General features: G+C 37.4%; 1 protein-coding gene across 32 annotated transcripts in view; it reads left to right on the plus strand.

Annotated features, from left to right (window-relative positions):
• The window catches only part of PTPRD (protein tyrosine phosphatase receptor type D), a 2,309,169-nt gene that overhangs the window by 2,180,318 nt on the left and 109,809 nt on the right, over positions 1-19,042 (plus strand). For 17 of the 32 annotated variants that reach the window (XM_054519906.2, XM_054519907.2, XM_054519902.2 and 14 more), the window contains 2 exons: positions 6,198-6,239; positions 6,748-6,845. In XM_054519906.2, the coding sequence (XP_054375881.1) occupies positions 6,198-6,239; positions 6,748-6,845 (140 nt within the window). The remainder of the gene's footprint in view (positions 1-6,197; positions 6,240-6,747; positions 6,846-19,042) is intronic. The other 15 variants (XM_054519915.2, XM_054519913.2, XM_054519919.2 and 12 more) reach the window with 1 other exon arrangement.

Raw genomic sequence — 19,042 nt, forward strand, 5'->3', positions numbered from 1 at the left:
CAACTGAATAAGCTTTAAAAAGCTCTTGAGCTGTCTCTTCTGATCTATTAATACTATTAATTGGATCAATGCTAACAAGATCCATTTTTATATACACTTTCTTCATACATTCATATTTTATTTTATACAGTAAGGAATTTAGGCATATGACCTAGGTTAAGAATACCGGATGTGTTCTTTCTGTTTTATTTTCTGAAATTTCTGATATAAAGAAACAGCTTGTTCAAATTCTGTATTTTGAGAAAGTCTACATTAGAATTGAATTTTACAAAAAATTTTTAAATGTTTTGAGGCAGGATCTTGCTCTGTTGCCCTGGATTGAGTGCAGTGGCACAATCATAGCTTACTGTAGCCTCAACATGCCATGCTTAAGTAATCCACGCACCTCAACCTCCCAAGTAGCTGGGATCACAGGCCTGTGCCACCATGCCCGGTTCATTTAAAAAAATTCTTTTTGCAGAAACGGGGTCTTCCTCTGTTGCCCAGGCTGGACAGAAACTCCTGGAATCAAGTAAAAATTTTGAATTTTAATTACGCCATTCATTGCTTACCTAGAAAAGCACTTTTGGTGACTCTTTCATTTAATGATGATCCCCAGTCACAAATTAAATCTAATTGTCATTACGGTTGTATCAGGAAGCTTACAAATCAATGTTCTCTTTATCTTTAATTTATCATTAGTTTGTGATACAAATAATAAATATAGCAGAGTATTTGTATTTCATTCAGGGAATTCTAAATAGTGCATAAATTATGTCAAAAATATGACAAATATTTAATGAATGAATTTTCTCTTTCTGACTGTTAACTCATGGAAGTCTACTTTTGTTAAGACTGTGGTAATTGATTTGATGAAAAAATTAGCTTCTCTTTGGTCCATAAGCACAAACTGTTCTCCAGCCTTTATCACAATTTGTCAGTAAGGAAAATCATGAAGAGACTGTTACTGAGTCATTACAAACACACGTGTATAGTGACAGAAAAAAATCATCTGAAAGATGTACCACCGTTATTAATGACTTCAAAAACTCTACTTAGCAGAATAGTTATATAGTGCCTATTGGCATTTAATGCAAGGTTTAAAAATATGAAAATAGAGCAAGTGTTTGATAAATATTTTTCTATGGATAATAAAATGATTTGAAGCATTCAGTAGCCTTATTGACTTAGTAAAATAGAGCAGGACTTTTGAAAAGCAAAAATACCATAAATTAGCTTCTAAAAAATATTCTGCCAAACAGCATTCCAGTTTTTAACATTTTAAATTAATACCTTTAGTTCATATTTTCTTGGAAACTTAGGATATTTTGGCAAGAAGTAACTGGAAAATACAGATGTGTTTTTGCATCCCCTTTTCCTCACCCCCACCACTGAAACAGATGACCTAGGTTAAGTCCCTGTATTGACACTTTTTCGCAATCTGAGGATGGTTTATGATCTCTGTCTTGCTGCATAGGGAGCCCAAACAGTCTTAAAGACCCAGCTTTATGTACATGTCACCACTTGTCCAGGGGTGTTAAATGGTTAGAAAGACAGCATGGCATCATGTGAAATGTGCTAAATGAGAGTGGACAGGGTATGGGATCAAATTCCACATGTAGCTACAGTTCTACTGATAATGATGACCTTGATCGAGTTCTTTAACTCCTCTGGGCTTCATTTTTCTAATTGGTAGAGATAATGGGGGATCAGGTTAGAGAGAGGGGGAGGTAGATGAACCCATAGGGGATGAACCATGCAAGAAGCATACTTCTTTATATCCCCAGCACAAAGCAGTATCTAGTCCATTGCCTTGTGGATACAAGCATGCAGTCTGTCACTCCCAACACTCCTTGATTCTAATTCACATACACACAGATGAAAGAAGGTTTTGTTCTTTTAAAACAAAGGCCATAATCTAGTTAGCCATATGTGGTCTGCAAAAGAGCTTATCGTTTGACATGGACTGAGTTTCAACAAAATTTTGAGTCAACATTGAAAACTGAGGAAATGCCACATGATACTCTGGATTTTTAGTGGCTATTGAAAACCTGAACAGTCTGAACCGATTGGCCTTGCATTCCCACTTGGCAGAGCAAGTCGTGGAGCTGAATAGTTTCACCCTTTTCAGAAGCCCCCCCACGTGTACACTAGCCCTAAAGATTAGTGACATTGAGACTGAGCGTTAGTTGCCATTTATGTCACACTTATGGCTGTTTTTCACATAGTAAATAATTATTGTTCTTTCTGGAGTCTCTGTTCAAAGTAGAGAAACAAAAGCCAGCCCTGGAAACTTGCTCATTGTGAGGAAATGGGAATGAGTGTATTTTTTGTGTGTGAAAATGTTGACTATATGATACTTAGCCATCTTCAGTCATTTATCTTACCAGCCTAGCCCATTGCATCTGTGGAGACTTTGCCCCCCACTTTATTTAGAAGATCGCAAATGCCATTCTCGAAATAGTACAGAAGAAAGATGCCCACGCTGCATGTTGAGATGTTGTTATTTACTGTCTGGGCTTATGTAGAGAAGTCATCTAACTTTTCTGGATTTGAGTCCTCTTGTATAAAATGAAAGTGCTGGACTAAGTCATCTCTAAGGTGCCTCTCAGGTTAAAATGCCATGATTTTAAAGTTTACTTCTTATAAGGAAGTCACCATGACATTAGTCTCACAAATATGTACCCTGTTAAAGGGAGCCATCCTGTTTTTTCCTCCAACCTAAGGCAGATTTCAGTGACTGCATCTGTCATTTTTCATGTTGACACTATATTGTGGAGATCATAGCTTCAAAATAAAAAGTCTTAACAGATTTGATGCGTGCCTTTAAAATGCATTTATGGGTCGGGCACAGCGGCCCATGCCTGTACTCCCAGCACTTTGGGAGCCCGAGGCAGACGGATCATGAGGTGAGGAGTTTGAGACCAGCCTGACCAACATGGTGAAACCCCATCTCTACTAAAAATATAAAAATTAGCCGGGTGTGGTGGCACGTCCCTGTAATCCCGCTACTCAGGAGGCTGAGGCAGGAGAACCACTTGAACACGGGAGGCAGAGCTTGCAGTGAGCCGAGATTGTACCACTGCACTCCAGCCTGGGCAACAGAGTGAGACTCCATCTCAAAAAAAATAAAATACATTTCTATTGTACATTTGTAGCTTTGAACTGATGAGGTCATGACACTGGCAAGCCCTCCCTGTTTGTTAGCTGTGCTTTAAGTTCTTTGCTGCCAATAATAGCTGAGTACTAAAGCTTGCTAATGGGGTGTTAGAGGGGATTCAAGAATATCACCAAGAGAAAGCTCATCTCATTCTCATAAATCCTGATATGATTTCTAAATGGGAAAAAAAAGGAATAAATGGAGTTATAGGCCCCCCATCATGAATCCCATAGGACTAAGAGCCAGTGCTGAGGAACTTTAAAAATATCAATATATAGCTCCCACGTCCAAAGACCTGAATTAATTGGTCTGGTGTACAGCCTGCAAAAAAAAAAAAAAAAAAAAAAAAAAAAAAAAAAAAATTAAAGCACATCAAGTAATTTAAATGTGTAAACTCTGATGTAGTAAAGACTTTGGTTTATAGACTGAGCAGTGGTCAGGTTGCCAGACAAAACATTGAAAAGATACCACAGTGAGGTCAACTTCATAGTTTTCTTAGTGTCTACCTTTTCATTCAAAATCTAACGTATTTGTTTATATCATATAACATTTTTTTCAATATTGAGCAGTGGAGATGTTTCTGCAGAATTGTGTAACAATATTTTGAAGTAGATCCTTGGTCATTGTTTTCTGATATGAGCTAAACAGTTTCAACTTAGAGGAGTTTTACTCTTGATGATTATTTTTATGCCAACATTCGGTCTTTTCTGATACATGATATAACATCATAATAGACTGTGTATACATTTTGGCTAATGAAAGAAAATAGCAACAAACTTAAATAGTTCAAAAAATAAACAATTCAACTGCATACTAGTTTTCCATTTTGAAAAAAGTAAGTACTCTCTCCCTTCAAAGAAAAGGTACGATAACTTTTAGAACCCTTACATATGCACCAATAGACCCTTCTCTGTTCAGAAGTTCTGTCTATATGTGGGAAGAATGAAAGTTATGAAGTAGAGAATGGCTCTTGAATTTATCTAGTTCTACACTCTTATTTTAACAGTTACAGAAATCAAGGCGCTTAACAAATGGCGATTTGTCCCTATTAGTAGAGGCCAAAACCAGAAGTATGACCCATGTCCAGTATTCTAAGCCAGGGTTCTTTCTCCTGTACCATTGGATTCACACAGATTCTCCTCCCTTTTCTGTGAAACATCCATCTGCCATTTTTACTTGTCCTAGAAATTGAGTGCAATATGGTATCCAATGATAAGTTTTATGTAGTGATTCTTTAATGCTATGATATCTTGCATGTGATACATATATGTATATATATTCTGATGTGGAATATAATGAATCAGTGTAGGTCTGCTTGAATTTTTCTTTAATAAGCTTCCAATATAATACTTCCAGACCACGTGCCAGTGCATGCCACAAGTAAATATGTTGATCACATCTTTGGTTATTATTATGGTCTTCTACTGCTGTTATACTAATACTTTTCCCATCTCCAACTGGCTTTACTTTTTGCAGCTTTGAGCAGTAATTCAGTCCCCTACGCCTCCCTGATTGGCTCTGTGTCCTCCCTCTCTAGCCAAACCACCACTCAGTCCATATATGATAATAACTCTCTCCCACGATTCGCTCGAAAAGGTCTAAACATCTTTGTCTCTATTATTTTCTCTGTGAAAGCACTGTAATGATGTCCACATCAGTCCATTTCCATTTCCAGATAAGCCTAAAGTTACCTATGCCTTTACATTTCCATTCTTTTCGTTGGGGGTGCCTCATCTGGATAAGATCACGTAATTATCAGATCACTGTCACCCTCTCACTCCCTCCATAGAATGTAAATTATTTCAGTTCTACCATTAATACAGAAAAGTTTCAGAAAGGGTTCCAAAATTTGGTTCCAAAGGCATTATTATATCACCAATAAAGAATTTCTACTTGCAAGCAATTCAGTTTTATTGGCTCTCCACTAAAATTTTAGCTGACTGGAAGCAGACCTTCATAGCCATAAAAACTAAACCACCACAATTCACAACACTTGCTAAAGTGGTAGTCTTCAAAAAGCAGGGTAACTTTTTACTTCACTTACCAGAACCATTGATAATTTGGCATTTGAGATAAAGGAACTTACTGGGTGACTTTTAACAATGGTATAATTCCTAAAATGCTCTTAAAGTAGTCACATGTCATGTTGACTCAATGGCCATCATTCTGTAGCCTTCCTCCAAAGAGCCACAGTGACAGCAGAACATCAACACATGGCTTCCAGTTTGAGCTCCTCCCTCATTCTTTTCCTGCTTCAGTGGCTTCCCTGGGGACATGCTAGTTCAGGTTTTTCTAGCCAGCTGGAATTTGTATCTGTAAGATAAGAGTCAGCAATGCTCTTTCATGATACTTCTGTAAAATTAATAGGAAAGAAATAAAAGACAAATCATATGAAAAGTGAGAAAACATCAGAAAGACACAGGAGTCACCAAAATTAATAGTGGATTATTTTTCACGGAATCTATGAAATTAATACATCTTCCGCTGGCTGAATGAACTAGAATGTGTCACCCCATCTCTGCTTCCTTCTTTCTTCACCCTGTTTCCCTCCTGTCTTTTCACCATTTGCTCACTTCCCTGAATCCATTTCTCATTAGTGGACAAAGATGTTTACACCTGAAGTAGATTGTAGGTTTGCTGGGGGTTGAATAATGGGGACCTGGGGCAAAATATCACAGAGTTGTTAGTGTGGCCATTTATAAATGTCCAGGAGAAGGCTGCAACCCCAACCTCTACAATCTGCTACTAGTGGAAACATTTTTGAAGCTCAGTTTGGTGTCTGATTGTGCTGTCAGTGATTATCGTCAATGAGTCGTGGTGCATGTCATTCTTTGTGTCTATGTTTGCATGTGAATGTCAGTCACCTACAGGTTTGTGAAATATTAGCAATCTTAATGTAGTAGTCACATTGTACTAGCCACAATGTATAGTGAATTCTGCGAAAACTTGCAGCATTTTGATTAGTCCTTTTAAAAAATATATCAGGCTTTCCATTTCATTTTTTTTTTTGAAGAATTTGTTCTATTTTATTTTATTTACACCATCATTTCCTTTGCAGGTTCAGATGATTCCGGTTACCCTGGTAACCTTCATTCTTCAAGTTAGTTTTCCTTAATTATGCATAAGTCATTTTATGTTTACTATCAAGCTACTACTCTTTCCCTTTTAGGCCTTTCTCAGTATCTGTTTTCTTAGTTCACTTTACACCATTTAATTCCACACAATTTCCATTTCACACAGTGCAGGAGAAGGAGTTTGAAATGGCATAAAAGTCATTACTCAAAGCAGAAGTTGACATCAAGCCTGACTGTCAGTTTTCTCCACTAGCTAACCTCATTGATTCATAGCACAATAACGCTTTCTTTTACACTAGGAGTGTTAGTTTGGAGATTATGCTTGGTGACTTTTCATTTGGCTACAAAATTCATCTTCCCAGAGCATGTCCTGCTTTGAGTAACCAAACTATTTGCCTGCTTCCTCACCTAAAACATCTTTACTACTCACATATTTTCAGGCCATTTCTAACTATAGTATTCTCTATATTTTGGAATAGTTAGCATCGTTTTCATTTGTTTTCAAATGTGTTTCTTCTTTCCTTTTTTCAATAGGTATGGCTAGCCATCCTCCAATACCCATCTTGGAACTTGCAGACCACATTGAAAGATTGAAAGCAAATGACAACTTGAAGTTTTCCCAGGAATATGAGGTAATTCACTGTGTTTATTCTTTACAGTAATTTCAAGAGTTGCTCTTCTCTTTTTTTGACCATATTCTTGAAAATTGACTTCATCAGTGCTTTTCCCTTTAAATATGACTCAAATGTGATATAAAAATGTATAATGAATCGTCAACTTGAAAGTGTCTGCACAAGCAATATAGTAATTACAATTTTAAAAAGTTAATTTTACATTTGTTCAATATTACTTGCTGAGATTATGAATTTTCTGTTTTTTTATTTTATTTTTAATTGGCAATAATTATATATTTACATATTATGCATTATTATTAATTATAGTCACCATTCTGTGTAATAGATCGCTAAAGCTTATTCCTGCCATCTACCTAAAACTGATCAACATCGCCCCTTTCTCCAGCCATACGTTGGTAATCACCATTCTATTATCTACTCCTATGAGTTTGACTTCTTTAGATTTCACATGTAGATGAGATCATGCAGTATTTGTCTTCTGGTTTTTCAGTTCCTAGAATATACTAAATTGATAAGCTTTCCAGCATACCAAACAGGTGCCAAATACACTGATTTGTGATAAGAATCCTCATCTAAAAAGAAAGATTACGAAGATTAAGTACATTTCTCAAGACTCTTGGTTTTATAAGCCATGAAAACTCTGAAATTATTGAGTACATGTATATTATCTTATCCTTCAATCTAAATTAATGCTAGAGCTAATATTAAGATAGAAATGTATTTTCAGAGAGTTGCTTGTTTTTGAAGCTTGGGTGCACTGAATGCTATCTTAAAATTCCGGAATCCTTAAAGATTCTTTGTGAATTCTTGATGAAGGTAAATTAAAAGCCTGTGTGTATGTACGTGCGCACGCGTGCACGCGTGTGTGTGTGTGTATTTGGATATTGTGGTATATATCAATCAAAAAGTTATAAAACTGGGTATTTCTGGTATTCTCCAGCAACAAGGACCCTTAATAAAGCCAATTAATGAATTGTTGATAACCAGACCATAATTGTTTTTTCTAGAGCAGTTTTAACATAAGATTAAAATGTGCAACTAAAATGTTGTAGTTATACCAAATAATAAAAGGTTATTGGGTACCTGGGCATCCCAATTTTCACCGTCGGGGTTTCTATTGATTTACTTACTGGGAGTCGTTAACACATCCTGTTACCTCTTGGTATCTGTTGTATCAGCCTTAATTGGGGCAGTTGCACTGGACCTACCAGCGCTAACATTCTACCCTATCACATTCTGTAGTAACCTCTAAGAGGACCCCCAACCTCAAGTGGCTTAGAGGGGTCACAAAAATAAGAAGAAGCTCCATGTAAGAGAACCTGGGGCAATGAGGCCTGTGGCATGGCCTTCCCAAAATATTCAAATATTCAAATGTTCATTATTTTAAGTTACTATGCTGGAAAACCAAAACATATCTGTAGTCTCATTCACGTCTACCCTCAAGAGCCAGACCGCGTTTTATTCAATTTGCATACTGCAGCATCTTTTTCATATATTTGATAGGATGCAAAGATTTTGTTTGTTTCCTTGCCTCTTGGTGAAGTTATATTTTCCTTTATTCTGCTCCAAGCATTCAGGAAAACATTTTCAGTGCTAGGAAAATTCACACCGGATTGCACGTTATCTTCTTTTCTCAAATGGTCGCAGCTTATTTCTTTCCTGCTCTTCCTCTTGATCAGAATAGCTCCTTTAAAATTATGCAGTATCCTTTAAAACACTTTCTATAGTTTCTAATTTAGGGCTTAAGGCTCTAGAGTGAGTTTAGAGAAAATAAGGCAAATCATAAATAGCACCTGGGACAACATAAAAAACCTTAGTTATGTCAGTTTTTATGAACCAGAAATCTTTCATCACTCCAACCTACTTTTTATTGTTATATGAGTCTTATTATTTTGCCATGTGGTATTTTTTCATAGCCCTGCTTTAATTATTTATTTTTGACTATAAGTTATATAATGGGTTACAAATTATGGAAATATGATAGCTCGACCTGTTAATAAGCCATTAATTCACTCTCCACCAATATAACTTTAAACCATGGGCAATAATATAGTCATGCATCACTTGATGACAGGGATACTTTTAGAGAAATGTGTTCTTGGGTGATTTTGTCATTGTGTAAACATCGTGGAGTATAGAAACCTAGATAGTATAGTCTATTATGCACTTAAGCTATATGGTATAGCCCATTGCTCCTAGGCTACAATCCTGTACAGCAAGTTACTATACCCAACTATTTGTGTGTTTAAACAAAGAAAAGGTAAGGTAAAAAATACTGTAAAAAAGATTTTTAGGCCGGGCGCAGTGGCTCACGTGTGTAATCCCAGCATTTTGGAGGCCAAGGCAGGTGGATCACCTGAGTTCAGGAGTTCGGGATCCGCCTGGTCAACACAGTGAAACCCCGTCTCTACTAAAAATACAAAATTAGCCAGGTGTGGTGGCGAGTGCCTGTAATCCCAGCCACTTGGAAGGCTGAGGCAGGAAAATCGCTTGAACCGGGAGGCAGAGGTCGCAGTGAGCCAAGGGTGGCACCATTGCACTCCAGCCTGGGCAACAAGAGTGAAACAAACAAACAAACAAACAAATTAAATGGTACCCCTATGTAGGACACTTGGCATGAATGGAGCTTGCAAGACTTTTAGTTGCTCTGGGTGTCAGTGAGAGTAGTGAGTGAATGTGGAGGCCTAGGACATTACTGTATACTACTGTAGACTTTATAAACACTATAAACTTAGGCTATACCAAATTTATTTTAAAACTTTATTTCAATAGTAGATTAACCTTAGCTTACTGTAACTACTTTATAAAAGTTTTAAACTTTTTGAATCTCTTTTGATATCACTTAGCTAAAACACAAGCACATTGTACAGCTATACAAAAACATTTTTTCTTTATATCCTTATTTTGTAAGTGTTTTTCTATTTAAATTATATTAACTTTTTAGAATTTTTGATTAAAAACTAAGATGCAAAGACATGCATTAATCTAGGCCTACACAGAGTCAGAATCATCAATATCACTGTCTTCTGCCTTCACGTTTTGTCCACTGGAATGTCTTCAGGGTGACAGCCTGGAGCTGTCATCTCCTGTGATGATAATGCCTTCTTCTGGATACCTCTTGAAGGACCTACCTAAGGCTGTTTTAAAGTTCTTTTTATTTTAATAAAAGGAGTGCATTTTAAAATAACAATAAAATGTATACTGTAGTAAACACATAAACTAGTAACATATTCACTTATTAAATATTATGTACTGTACCTAATTGTATGTTTCTGACTTTTATATAACTGGTAGCAGAATAAGTTTAATTACACCAACATCTCTACAACCACAGGAGTAATGCACTGTGCTAGGACGTTACGACAGCTACCACATCCCTAGGTGATGGGAATTTCTTCAGATCTATTATAGTTTTATGGATCAATCTCTTATTTGTGGTTTGTTGCAGACTGAAATGTCATTATGCAGCACATGGCTATAAAACCACCACTCAAGCAATCTCAGTTGCATCCATTGACTACAATAACTGGCCTTTTTTAAATATGGAATTTTCAAGAAATGCTACATGTAAAGATACTTTAATGATCCTCATTTAGCCATTAGATCAGAAGTGCTCCTTGAAAATAGTTATGAACTGCATGCTGGCAATGCTGCTATGCACAGCTTCCCCAGTAGGCTTAGCTGTGGACATGATAGCCCACATAGACTCTTCACTGATGTTCATGATGATGATCCGTGATTAAAGCTCCCTGGGCATGAATTGACTCTACTGTGCCTTAACAGGCATGAAGGAGATGTTTAAGTGTTGTATTCAACTGTGATAATAGGATTAAGACCTCAACATAAAAATTTAGGCTCAGAGCAACACTTTGTGGGGAAAAATTGTTTATTATCTTCTACATAAATTTGAGTAGATTTTTACCGGCTTTCAGCAAAGAAAATGAAGGAAAGAAAACTCACATTGCTTTCAAACACCTGATTATTTTGGCATAATCACTATGAGTAAATGTTTACTCAGAACTTGTAAGATGCATGAAGCTAATTTTTTTTACTCTGATTCTAAGACTAAAACAGGTTAAAGGCATGAAAGCTGTTTGCACTGATCCTGAGGTCAGAATAGGAGGAAGTAGGTTAAATTGCAGCACAGTATTATTAGATCCTATGAGACACTTCCTGTACTGTGAAGGCCGTTGAACTCCAACACTGAATGTAGTGAAAGTTACAAGAATGGACTTGATAAATTAGTGTAACCCCATCTCTGCAGGTCTTTATAAACACTTTAGATGTCCATTTTCTGAGATGAAACTGAAAAGTCCTGCTGGAATTTAAGTAGTCTCAATTTGAGAATGGCATCTGGAATGCAGGGAATAAAGTCCTCCTTAAAGTTAGTATGGCTGTTAATGTATTAGGCTGGTGAATCTTTAAATCAGAATAATTCGTGTAGACCTTGCGAAACAAAATCTTAGGCTGGCACCCACAGATCATTTGGTTGCCTATTTAAAATTGAAATTCCAAGGAAGAAGTCAAATCCCTGAATAGACCAATGACACGTTTTGAAATTGAGGCAGTATTTAATAGCCTACCAACCAAAAAAAGCCCAGGACCAGACAGATTCACAGCCAAATTCTACCAGAGGTACAAAGAGAAACTGATACCATTCCTCCTGAAACTATTACAAACAATAGAAAAAGAGGGACGCCTCCCTAACTCATTTTATGAGGCCAGCATCATCCCGATACCAAAACCTGGCAGAGACACAATAAAATTGAAATTCCTAGTCCCAACCCCAGAAATGCTGGTTTAATAGGTCAGCTGTGGTATCCACGAATCTGCATTTTAAAAGAGCTCTTCAGGCGACTTTGATGCAGGTGCTCCACAGACTTCAATTTGAGGAATGTCGTTGGTTTAGGGTAATGTATTACAGAACATGAACCTCAGTCTTCATTTCACCATTTTCTGAGATAGCATATAGACTAGTATATTTAAAATTTAATCAGTAGGCATCATCACAGTCATATATGTACAAATCTTATTTAGACTAGATAGATCGTAAGAAACTGCAGCCCCTAGAAATTCTCAAGGAAATACAGAAGAGCGTTTTTGATGTATTATAGGGCCAAGGCTAACAGTAAAGGTACATATTAAGAACTGTCATCTAAAATGGAAGGGCTGTGACAATTTCCTGATATCTTCTCTGGAGCTTTCATCTTTGTGCTTTCTCTGGGGTGGCTTCATTCTTCCCCTTATACAAGCCAGCGTCTTCTTTTTTTCTCACCCACGCAAAGAAAACATGGTCTTTAATCATATTTTCCTTTACATACAGGCCCCATAAAGAGACTAAATTGTTCTTGCCAGTCATGTTTTAAATGCCAGAGAGCAAACTCTGAACTCTATCTAATTGACTGTTTGTTGTGGTGACACACGTTGGGACATAACTGCTAACAGTCCACTCATACAGATCTTAGATGGGGGAGAGCGAAGTTTCTGTGTAAGGAGGCTTGTGAGCTGGGAGGAGGAACCAATAAATATCCACTACAGTACTACAGAAAAGCATTGTGCTCAGTGCTGAGAAAATATAGAAGTTGTAAGAAACCTATACTTCTGGAGTTTATAGTTGTCAAAGACAAATATATACAATCAAACAAGAATTACACCAAGGAGGTAATCTTAAGTGCTATTGGAATGTTATTGGGATTCAGTAAAGGTCATAATGATCTGGATAACTGAGAAAGGTATTGAAGAGAAGATGGCACCCTTAGTGGAACTAGGAAGAGGAGTGAAGTGCATTTTATCAAGGGAAAGGCACATGAGAAATGCATGTTCTGGTAGTCTCATAGTCAGTGTGGACTACAGACCAGCAACATTGGCATCACCTGGGAACTTGTTAGAAATGTAGAATTTTCGGCACTACCCCAATGCTACTGATTCAGAATCTACATTTTAAAAGATATTGATGATGTCTTTGTGTAATAAATTGTCATCCCAGCTGGGCACAGTGGCTCACACCTGTAATCCCAGCACTTTGGGAGGACGCTGCGGGCATATCACTTGAGTCCAGGAGTTTGAGACCAGCCTAGGCAACATGGTGAAACTGTCTGTACAAAACTACAAAAAAAAAAATTAGCCTGGCGTGGTGGCATGCACCTGTAGTCCCAGCTACTCAGGAGGCTGAGGTGGGAGGATCACCTGACCCCCAAGGGGTTGAGGCTGCAGTGAGCTGAGATCATGTCACCGCACTCCAGCCTGGGTGACAGAGGGAGACCCTGTCTGAAAAAAAGTAAAAAAAAATAAAAAAATTAATGGGCATCCCAGTGGTCACTATCAAGAAAAGCTATAAAGTTAGAGAAAATGTGAAACTAGTTCCCAATGTGGTCCTCAAGATACAGTTTTCTAATAGAAATACTGTCCCAAATCACATACTCTACTTCAGGTACATTGTAGATTTTATACATTTTGTGGTGTGGGTTGAGATAATAACCCCTTTTTAAATAGTTACAACAACAGCGTTTTTTTCTGAGTTCCTATCAGTTCACTTACAAGTCACATTTTGGACCACAGTCCATCCTGTCATGGTAATTACACAGAGATGAACAGTCATCAGACATCTAGTTTCAAGTTAGTCAGCACTAGCTCTGTTAGTAGTATTACCTTAAAGCTATGTATTAACTTGGAGCAATCTTTCTGTTGCCATTGGAGAGGGGCAAGAAACTCTATGGTTCACAGAAGTGTTCCCTGAAGAAGTCCTCTTTGATCTGTTTTGTTCTCATCACAAAGCCCAGTCCCAACGCCTTTGCTGTCATCTCTGGAGGTGGACTGTCTCCAGTCTTAGTGCTCACATGTCTCCCGCCATTCAGCATCCACATGTGCTGAGTTTCTTCCTGTTCTCATGGCAGCACCCTCACATCTCCTGTCTGTGATGATAATGAGCCTTTTATATGAAATATTTCAGATATCAGAGCCTTGTCTTTCTGTTTTTATAACAATATGTATTACACCTTTGTAGAGTAAGTTAAAATCTTCCCATCACTCAGTAAGACAGATAAAGGAAAAACATATTTCCTTGATGAATAATGAAATACATCAAGACAGTGTTGAGACGTATAGAGACATTTAAAAACATTGCTTAGGTCATACTTTTTAATATTTAGAGCTGTCTAAACCGCAGAGATCATGTGGTTTCACTCTCCCATCATAGAGGTAAGGAGCATAAGACTGAGAAAGAAGTGACTTACCCAAGGTCACACGCCTACTGTGTGTGGTAAAACCGGGTCACAAATTCATCTTGTTTCGTTCTTCTTCACTGCACCTTAACTTACCTGATGTAAACACTTAAATGTTTCACACTTTGTTTCTTACTATGCCCTGATGATAGAGTTCAGAAACCTTAGTATCAAACTAGATCAAAATATTTATATTTAAAATTTCTGTGAAAATGTCATAGTTACCAATTTCCATTGTACGACTATTCCTGGGAAAACCCAGTGGTTTTCTATGACATGCTAAGGATGCATTTCTTTTCTCCATAGATAATTTGTTCACTCCTGATGGTAAACATTGTATTTCTCCACAGAGGGGACAAAAATTGTCTGTCATCTAAGCAATGACCACAAAAGAAAACATTTCTATTTTCCCTTGGAAAAGACTCTTGGTATATTTGACCACATGTGCCACAGTGTATTCACAGGCGCAGAACCGTCATTAGTAAAACAATCATCATTATTAGGTTTTGTAAACCTCTGAGCACTTGTAATGCAAAACTACTGTCATATCTGCTTTCTATTAGTTTATAATTTATGTGTAAGCTCATGAGGGGGGACATGTATTCAAGAATCATACAAACAAAAACAAGAAACCAAACACGCATGCATACACACACACACAATTTTTTTTTTTGGCCAACTTCGAATGCACTGGATTTTTTCTTGAAGGTGCTTCGCCCATTTTCTTGAAGGAAGGAAGTGGTGGATGACAGAGATCTGTTTTCATCTTTTATGCAAAGTGGAAGAGTGGAATAGACTCTTCATTTCTAAGGGAAGGCCTCCATTTCTAAGTATTTTTGACATATGAGTCACAAGAGATAAAAGATTGTTTTTAAAAAAGTTGAGAACAAATTATGTTGGTTTGGTAATGGAATGAGAAAAATGAGCGATTTTGTGAAATAAAAAGCAGTAACAATATTTTTGTACCTGGGATGGATGAAGTTGAGGATGATGAATAACTAAATTTACTATTCCAAATCAGAATCTCCTACTACTCTGGGCTTGGAGGTGGGTGTGGGAGAGTCTTTGCCCAATTCCTTACGAACATAGCAGTTTTTCTGCTTCTCAGATTGGGTCCAAACCTCTCTGCCTGCCACTCAGGGCTTTCTACTTGTTGAGCCAGCAGTGGGAATAAATATTATGACATAGTTGCTAAGTATACAGGCCCTTGGCTCAGGTTGCCAGTTTGGCCCCTAGCTCAAACTGTGTGACCTTAAGCAAATAACTGAACCTCTCTGTATTTTAATTTATTCATCTCTATATAAAGAAGCAATCATAGTACTTACTTCATACAATCATTAAAAACAAACACATACATGCTTATCAGGTTTCCTGACACCAGTACTCAGTAGTCTTAGAAACTATTACTTATTTTATCTCATCTAGGTGCCATCAATTTTAAGATACCCCATCATTGCATGTACCACTAAGAAATAAAAGATATCACCACTATAATTGCAAGACGCCATCAATTTTAAGATGCACATCAATTTCAGAGATGTTAGAATGTGGAAAAAAAATGTATGTCTTAGAATCAATGAAACCCTACCATTTCCTATCCCAGGTCAAACCCTTAGGGCTTTGCTGATGTCAGTAAAAAAAAAAAATAAGAAGAAGAAGAAGAATAAAAGACTGAAAGAAATGAAAACTTGCTAGTTTAAACCAGTGCAATTAGCACTTGTTATGTTGCCCTTTCTTACCCTCCAGTCATTTGCTGTGATCAAGCCTCTCTGGGTTAGGTGTTTTGGTCAGGTGTCTGGCCTCTCGGTATGCTGTTGGCCACGTGGTAACAAGCTCACCGCTCGGCACACAGCAGGAGATTAACCAAAGTGTGTGTCTGGATCAATTTCTAACTAAATTTACAGTTCACAGAAACTCTTTGTTGTGATCAAAATTGCTAGTACCAACAACAGGAGCAAACAGAACAAAGAGTGTCCTGCTGTAAAGAGCTTCTTTTTCCAGTTGACATCCCCACCTGATCTATCAGCAGTGAAGCGTTATTTTCAGGCTCTTTTCTCTCAGAAAATAGGCTATTACCATCTCTAGACAGTACAGAAGTGATTACATTTTAATGCAGACCCCTCAGATTTAACTCAAAAGTACCTACTGATTAAAGTCCCTGAGCCGCTTTTATAGCAAAGATTGGCCTGCCAGTTGGCCATCTGAGAAGATGCTGTGTTTGTTCTGTAGTTAAGGACCAGTCTCACCAAGTAAAATGAAAAAGTACAGAGTCCCCTCGCAGCGGGCTGCTTTTGGCATCTTATAAACAAATCTAGTAGGACACAAAGACACAGCAGCTCACCTTAGAAGAAACATTGCATCCAAAACAGCCGTATGTCTATGTGCTTATAGTCTTTTATTCTTACTGATCTTCTGTAGTTGTGAAAACTCAAAGTGCAAGTAATTTCTCAAGTTCCAAAGCTTATTTCTACTTAGACTTTTAAAATGTTTGTTCTTTCACCCACATTTAAAAAAAAAAAAAAAAACCTCAGACATTTTCTTTACTAACATTAAACTTCGTATCTTTCATAGTAGAGCCTTTTGTTTTTTTCTTGTGGGAGTCCTTCCTGTCTTAAGGGACTCTCACATAACTCTCGTTTTCTGTTTCCTAGTCCTTATTCTCATACAATTTCAACTTTCATTTTTTCTCAGTCCTTGTTCTCATACAAGTTCTCTATAACTAATTGGCCCTTGACCATCACTGGACATTGTCCAAAATGTCTTTTCACCTGCTCCCATGTGGAGCCCAAGGCTCTCAGGAAACAATTAATTCTGTCTCTGCTTCCAAAGCAAGCTTTCAGCTTCCAAGAGACCATAGCAAGGACTGAAAAAAGACACTCTTTATTGAGTTGTATTTTTATTTCAAAGTGAAATTGGGATTTTAGCACCGGAATGCTAAGTGTGTACTTAGAGGGATGCCATAATGGATGCTGGGGAGGGCCTTGAAGTCAGGGAAAACAAGGTTCATATTTTGACTGGGCCAATTAGTAGCTACGCTGCTTGATCCTGAGCCAGTTACTTTACCTCTCAGAACCTTGGTTCTCTTATTTAAGATGAGAATATTAGTATCTACCCATGAGACTGTTATGAAGATGAATATATGTTAGGCACCTGGCCCATTGCCCTCTGTGCTTAATAAACAGAAGTGGCTCTTGTTATTGTGAACTTCAATATGCATGACCTATCTGTCAGTCACTTAACATGACTTTTTTTTCTCAAGTGATTTTTATCTTCTATAACATTCTCTTCTCATTCTTCCAAAAAGGAGCTCTATGAAAGCAATTAGGGGAAGGTAAAGGGTGACAAGGATGGAGGGTAATTATGAAGAACTACAGAGTTCTTTTCATATTTTGTACATAATGTCTTTTCTAGAAATTATATCCACATTAAAATATCAAAAAAGGTATTTTCACTGATGAATGGAAACTGTCCTGGTGTCTCTGCTAAATTTTAATGCCCCTAGACACATTATTTAACTCTCCTGGTCTCAGTTTGTTTATAAGAGGAGTAGTTTGAATGCCTTCATCTGTTTAACATTTACTGGAGAACCAAAAATAATCAAGAAATAAGCTGTCCTGAATGAGTCCATAGTCTTCTAGAAGAAACAAAAAAAAAAACAAAAAACAAAACAGAAAAAAACAATAATTGTTAAGTTAATCTTGGGAGTGGAACAGTATTGACGAGAGTCTTCCCAGAGTACCCCTGACTTGAAGAGTCACTGAAGTTTGCCAGAAATACAAGCCCCAGGCTGAGGGATCTGTGCATGCAAAGGCAAGGAGATGAGAAGAAGCGTGGCTTGCTCAGGGGATCCCAACATATTCTGTGACTGTCATTGCAGCATCAGGGTCATGCTGCTGAGAGGTGAGGTGTGAAAAGTGATTACACCCTTGAAAGGTCATAACAACATAGGAAGGAGTCTGCAACCAAGTGATTTCAAAAGTGTTCAGAAAAGTCATGGAAATCACTTCCTACGATTCCTCCTGAAACTCCAAGTACCTGAGGGACCAAATGAGTACGTCTATGTTTATGTCACTGCTGGCAACAGCTTTCGGGGAAAATTTTAACAATGCTGCAACAAGAGATTGGAACAAGGCTGCCTAGAGCCTGATGTAACCCAGCATCATAGGGATGACTTTACTTATTTATGTATTTAATTGTGAAATTATAAAATGGTAGTGGCAGTATTATTTGTCATGGTTTTTCTACTGTGGCTAAACAGTTTGTCATTCTTTTTGAAAAAACAATTGTTGGGCACGCCACCATGCTTTGGGAGTATAGATGAAAGTGAAGGATGTAAGCATTAAGACATTACATGAATTTGCAGTTTTGGCTAGGCCTTGGGAAACATTAGTCTTTCCATGGTCACAGATGCAGCAATCAGAGTATTTGGCTTTAGCTTAAAAGTTCATGCATGAAGCATAATCAGAACTTTATTATATATCACTTGCTAAAAAAATTTCCTTAACAGCAGGCATTCATCAGTCCTCTAAACTTCAACCAGTGGCTCACAGAGACCCCTGATTTAATTCATTCTTTCTCTCATGATCCCTCCTCCCTTCACTCATTCTTTTATTCCCCTTCTCTTCCTCTTTTCTTCCTTTTTTCTTCCCAGTCCCCCTTTTTTATTTTTCTTCCAGTTTAACAGAGTATTTTTATATCTTTTTTTAGTATTAAACTGCACATTTTAATATCATAATAGTCTTTCTATAGAGTTTCAGAGTCTAGATGGTGCTTTACAAGGATAATGGTGATAGCAAACATGTGTATAGCACTTACCATGTGCCAGACATTCTTCAGAATGCATTACTGTAAACATTAACTCATTCAGTCCTTCCAGGTAGGTACTGTTAGTCTCCCCATGTTACAGAAGGTATGTTGAACCACATGAAAGTTAAGTAACTTACTCAAGGTCACACAGCTAGTAAATGGCAAAGC

Source organism: Pongo abelii, chromosome 13 (genome assembly GCF_028885655.2).
Source record: "Pongo abelii isolate AG06213 chromosome 13, NHGRI_mPonAbe1-v2.0_pri, whole genome shotgun sequence".
Taxonomy (NCBI): domain Eukaryota; kingdom Metazoa; phylum Chordata; class Mammalia; order Primates; family Hominidae; genus Pongo; species Pongo abelii.